The 5,876-nt window shown below is 58.8% G+C and overlaps 1 protein-coding gene across 1 annotated transcript; it reads left to right on the top strand.

Annotated features, from left to right (window-relative positions):
- The first annotated feature begins 6 nt into the window (after positions 1-6).
- On the top strand, positions 7-1,784 carry JUND (JunD proto-oncogene, AP-1 transcription factor subunit). The gene has a single exon (XM_024767569.1). The coding sequence runs from the start codon at positions 79-81 to the stop codon at positions 1,114-1,116; it is 1,038 nt and encodes a 345-aa protein (XP_024623337.1). The 5' UTR covers positions 7-78; the 3' UTR covers positions 1,117-1,784.
- Positions 1,785-5,876: the final 4,092 nt, after the last annotated feature.

Here is a 5,876-nt window from a genome sequence, read left to right as displayed (position 1 = left end):
CGGACGGGGGGGCGCGGGCCCCCCGGGCGGCCGCGGCCACTCCTCCCCCCCGGGCCGGCGCGGCGGGGGAGGCGGAGGATGGAAACACCCTTCTACGGCGATGAGGCGCTGAGCGGCCTGGGCGGCGGCGGCAGTGGTAGTGACGGCAGCTTCGCGTCCCCGGGTCGTCTGTTTCCCGGGGCGCCCCCGACGGCTGCGGCCGGCAGCATGATGAAGAAGGACGCGCTGACGCTGAGCTTGAGCGAGCAGGTGGCGGCAGCGCTCAAGCCCGCGGCCGCGCCGCCCCCGGCCCCCCTGCGCACCGACGGCGCCCCTGGCGCGGCGCCCCAAGACGGTCTGCTTGCCTCGCCCGACCTGGGGCTGCTCAAGCTCGCTTCGCCTGAGCTCGAGCGCCTTATCATCCAGTCCAACGGGCTGGTCACCACCACGCCGACAAGCACGCAGTTCCTCTACCCCAAGGTGGCGGCCAGCGAGGAGCAGGAGTTCGCCGAGGGCTTCGTCAAAGCCCTAGAGGACTTACACAAGCAAAACCAGCTGGGCGCGGGCGCGGCCTCCGCTGCCGCCGCCGCCGGGGGACCCTCTGGCATGGCTGCGGGCGCTGCGCCTCCCAGCGAGCTGGCCCCGGCAGCGGCCACGCCCGAGGCGCCCGTCTACGCGAACCTGAGCAGCTACGCGGGCGGTACCGGGGGTGCGGGGGGTGCTGCGACGGTCGCCTTCGCCGCGGAGCCCGTGCCCTTCCCGCCGCCGCCACCCCCAGGCGCGCTGGGGCCTCCGCGCCTGGCCGCGCTCAAGGATGAGCCGCAGACGGTGCCCGACGTGCCGAGCTTCGGCGAGAGCCCGCCACTGTCGCCCATCGACATGGACACGCAGGAGCGCATTAAGGCGGAGCGCAAGCGGCTGCGCAACCGCATCGCTGCCTCCAAGTGCCGCAAGCGCAAGCTGGAGCGCATCTCGCGCCTCGAGGAGAAAGTGAAGACGCTTAAGAGTCAGAACACGGAGCTGGCGTCCACGGCGAGCCTGCTGCGCGAGCAGGTGGCGCAGCTCAAGCAGAAGGTCCTCAGCCACGTCAACAGCGGCTGCCAGCTGCTGCCCCAGCACCAGGTGCCCGCGTACTGAGCTCGCGCGCGGGGCGCATGCGCGGCCTCCTCCCAGAGAGGCGGGCTCGCGTGGTTGGGGGGGGCGTGGGCGCCCCGGACTCGCAGAGGGCGCGGCCCCGGGATCCCCCCCTTGAGGGTGCCAGGAGTCGGAGAGGGCGCCTCAGACTCGACAAGCTGGACCCCCTGCCGCCGGGGGGCGAGCGCATGACCCCCACCTCCCCCGCGCTCGCGCTGCCTCTGTCCCGGGCGCGCGGCCACCCAGTGTTGCACAAACCCGCGCGTTCTGGCCGCCCCTTTGTACACACCGCCGCCGAAGGAGGCTCCGAGGGGGCGCAGGCTCAAGCCCTGCGTTTTCTCTTCTTTTACTTTTTTTTTGACTTTGGAAGAGAGAAGAACAGAGTGTTCGATTCTGCCCTATTTATGTTTCTACTCGGGAACAAACGTTGGTTGTGTGTGTGTGTGTTTTCTTGTGTGGGTTTTTTAAAGAAATGGGAAGAAGAAAAAAAAACCTCCCTCCTTCCCTTTCCTCGCTCTCGCTTCCCTTCCCCTTCCATCCCTCCGACGCCCCCTCGTCCCGCCGTTTTTCTTCCGTTTGTTTTTTTGTTTCGTTTTGCTACGAGTCCACATTCCTGTTTGTAATCCTTGGTTCGCCCGGTGTTCTGTTTTCAGTAAAGTCTCGTTACGCCAGCTCGGCTCTTCGCCTCCTTCTTCTCCTGCCGGGGCCTGACGGGGTGGGCGGGGCCTGGCCCGGTCCCCGTCCCCTCCTGCCTCCTTCGCCTCCTCCCTCCGCCCCTGCTCAGAGGAGGAGGGAGTCGGCGTCCGGGAAGAACCTGCACATCTGGCGCTCAGAGAGCGCCATCTAGGAGCGCCTGGGCGCTGGGCCGACTCCTGTCCGTCCGGGTTGGGCGGGGGACATTGGGGTTTCCAACCTGAGTTTGGAACTAGCCAGCCCGAAGGTGTCCCCTTTGTCTCCCCTTTGCGGAGGAGGGACTGCGGGAGGGAAGGGGGACAACTTCAGCCCGAGGCAGGGAGGAAAAGGTAGGAACTAACTTTCCGGGCTTCCGTTTGCCTGTCTGTAAAATAGGCAGAGCCATGGTAAACTTGTCCCATAAAGTTGTGAGGATTAAGACAATTCGTTTACAGAGCAGTTCTTGGCTTACAGGTGGTGCTCAGTGTAAGCTTGTATTATCGTTTGTCGGATGGGGAGCGTGAGTTTCCGGAACAGAAGGAAGGTTGGCACAGGTAGCATCTGACCCAGGCAGTCCGCCTCCAGGACTGGAGGTGTGGTTAGGTTCTGTGGGACCACTGACTTGGAATCCAGGATTTTTCAAGTACTGTCTGAAACACCCCTCCCCCAACATCCTATTCTCCCATTTTGAAGAAACTAAGGTTCAGAGAGGTTGAGTGACAGGCTTCAGGTCACACAGCCTTTTTTAGGAGACCGTGCAGGGACATTTTGCACCTTGGGTTTCTCACTTCCAGCGCCTTGACTGCCAGGTTACCCTCGTCCCCTGCCTGCTTTGGCTTTTGCTACTGTGGGGGCAGAAGACCCTGGACCTTGGGCTTCTGCCTCACTTGGGGCCTGAGGGACATGAGCATTGGTGGCCAAGGACACAGGGCAAGAGGGCAAGTGAGCTTTGAACTCCAGTTGTGTACCCAACCCAGATAGGGAAGGTGGGCAAATCATGCCTGTTTTACAGATGAGGAAACTGAGGTGCAGAGAGGTGCAGAGAAGAAACGCCTTGTGCCCACAGTCCCTCAGCCATCGAAAGAGTGGGGCTTCACCACATACAAGTTCCCTCTTCCTCCGGATCACCCTGGCTGCCCACCTTTCAAGGCTTTAAGAGCTGCTTTGGAGTTTGTTTTTTTAAACTATGTGACCTCACTTTGGTACCACCTTCAGGCAGATGTTTCAGGAGAGGGGTTTGAAGTGAAAAGAGGGCTGATGCTGAGGTTGGGGTGTCCACACAGAGGAGACCAAGAACCATGCTTGGGGGTCAGAGCTTCACTCTTCAGGAGGCTTGAGTCCCAACTTGGGTGCCAATTTGCCGCTATAACCTCAGCCAAGTTCCCTCCCGGTTCTGGCCTTTACCTACTGTGCTGTGAAAAGGGTGTGTTTCCCGTGTCCAGGTAACGTCTCAGGTCAGAAGTTGGAAGTGCTTGGGAGATGAACAGCAGTCAAATAGTATTCAGGCGAGGCGTACACTGTGCAGCCCCCAACCTATAGAGAAGGGGAAGCCCAGGGAGGTTACGAGATCTACCGGATACCCCCTGAAAGGTTTTTACTCACAGTACTTCCGACACCAAACGAGTGGGTTTTTTTTTTCCCCCACACTAACCAGTTTTCCAACTGCAGACACCAACTGGGTATCCTACAATTCAATTCTGACACTCTACCTGGAGTTAGCACGGACCACACAGGTGAAGAGTTCAAAACTGCCCCACTTCAGATGCCGATCACAGGTCCCAGGTTGCCACCTGTGCTTCTTTTTATTAAAAAAATTTTTAATTTATTTTTGGCCCTGGGTGGCATGGGCATGCAGGGATTAGTTCCCCCACCAGGGATCGAACCCGTGACCCCTGCAGTGAAAGCGCTGAGTCTTAACCACTCCGCGGGAATTCCGCCCCACCCCCACCCCGGTACTTCTTAAAGACTGGCTATAAACCCGAGGGTTCCCACCAACCCCTCCTTAGGTTCAATAATTTGCTATAACAGCTCACAGAGCCCAGGAAAGCACTTGACTCACTCTTTCTAGTTTATTTTAAAGAATACAACTTAGGGGCAACCACATGGAAGAGATGCATAGGGCAAGGTATGGGGGAAGGGCAAATGGGGGAAGGGCGAGGAACTTCCATGCCCTCTCTGGGCACCTCATCTTCCCAGCACCCCATGAGTTCACCAATGCTTGGGCAGGATTGATGAAATCCCTGGCGTTTGGTGATTAACTCAATATCCAGCCTGTCTCCCTTCCCAGGAGGTCTAGGAGGTGCGGCAGAAAGTTACAACCCTCTAATCATGCCTTGATCTTTTTGGAGACGAGCCCCCATCCTGAAGCTATCTAAGGGCCCTGGCCACACCACTCCGGAGTTTACAGAAGTTTTAGGAGCTGTGTGCTAGGAACCAGGGACAAAGATCCTGCTAAATGATTGCAGCACGGGGGCTCAAACCCAAGCCTTTTACCTGCCTAAAAGGAGCCTTGGGGCTAGGTGGAGGCCCTGTCTTTTCACTAGCATGTGACCTGAAGGGCTTTTTGGAAACCATAGATCTGGCCCCTACTTGCCACTTTTCTGGAAAAAAGGCCTTGACTGCACCTGGCCCTGGGCAGGTCAGTGTCTATTTCCAGGCAGCTCCCCACCGGAACTATTTCCCGTCCTTCTGGCCTCGGGACCTTGGCACAGCTGCAAGCCTGACATCCCTCTTCCCTCAGCCACCCAGCTGAACTTCACCTCTCAAGCTCTGCTGCAGATGCCCTTATTGGGCTCCATCAGTGCTCTGTGCTTCCACTATTATTGCCCTGATCACCCTGGATTTGTGTTTGGCTCACTCAGGTCATGGATGGGAACTGTCCTGGTCACTGCTGAAACAAAGGACATAAGTCTTGTCCAACTCCCATATCCCTAGTTTTGCCCAAAGCCACAGTGTGGAGAAGACAGAGGATCTTTGCAGAGGGAGGCTGGGCATCCCTGTTGGCCTCTTGCTCTGATGCCCCCCAGTGGCTCCCCAGGGAGGCCAGGCAGAGGCCTCTGGGCCAGGCTGTGTGGCTTTGGCAGGACACTGCTCAGCTGAGGCCAAAGAGTGTCAGCCGTGGCCCAGCCGGCAGTGATTCACACGAGGCCTTGGCCCAGCCCCAGGAGGTGACCGGGGATGGTGGCCTCACTTCCCCTTCCAGGACTGTGGCTCAGGGTCAGTGCCCATTTTTGCCAGGCAGTGGGAGGATCCCAAGGGGCCTTGGGCCTGGCATTACCCTAAGGAGCCCCCATCCTCAAAGCCAGACACTCTAAACCCTTTAGGGTGTAAGTCAGAGCACAAGAGCCATGGCTTACCCCTCACCTTCTCAACAAAACCCAAACTCCTATATAGTCCTCTCTGAAGCCTTACCTATACAGTCACCCTCCCTGCCCTCTTCTCCCTCCCTGCAACGACTTTAGCCTCCTCCATATTCCCTAAACATGCCCAGCTTTTTCCCACCGCAGGGCCTTTGCACATGCTTTGCTGTCCATCTGGGATGCCCTTCCCACAGCACACCCCCAGCCAACTCTTTTTCTCTCTCTGTGGGGCTCAGCCCATCCCACCCCCACTTTGGTTCCATCGTAACAGTTTCACACCCCTAGATTATCTGAGTTGTTTGTGTCCCCAGGTACAGATCAGGTCCCAGCACAAAGTAAGTGCTCAGCAAAGACCCAAGGGATGAGACTGAGGCCACCTCCAGACACATGGAGGGGGAGATTTTGGGGTCCCCTCTGTGCTCAGAGCTCTAACTTTCTACTCAGGATGGGCAGGCAAGATGTAGCAATCACCATGCCCTCAACCCTGACCCTGACCTGGGTCCTGCCCCCTCCCCCACCCTACTGAGTCAGCCTTCTAATACCCCCTCCCCCCAGGAGATGGGATTGGCCAGGAACCTGGCTGTGAGTCACAAAGCCACTGTGGCACCAGTGCCCCAAGGCCCGCCGGCCGCCTGGTGGGTTCAGCTTCAAAGGCAGGTGAGTGAGGCTGGTGGCACGTTTGGTGGGGGGCAGTACATGGAGACCTGGTCATTCTCCCCTGGCCTCCAGTGC

The sequence above is a fragment of the Neophocaena asiaeorientalis genome, unplaced genomic scaffold (genome assembly GCF_003031525.2).
Source record: "Neophocaena asiaeorientalis asiaeorientalis breed wild unplaced genomic scaffold, Neophocaena_asiaeorientalis_V1.1 scaffold87, whole genome shotgun sequence".
In the NCBI taxonomy this organism is placed as follows: Eukaryota; Metazoa; Chordata; class Mammalia; order Artiodactyla; family Phocoenidae; genus Neophocaena; species Neophocaena asiaeorientalis.
The sequence above is the reverse complement of the archived record's forward strand: the minus strand, read 5'-3'. Positions and strand labels throughout refer to the sequence as shown.

What these genes read in the sequence shown, in the direction of transcription:
- JUND (XM_024767569.1), top strand. Translation starts at nt 79, where the DNA reads ATGGAAACACCCTTCTACGGCGATGAGGCGCTGAGCGGCCTGGGCGGC.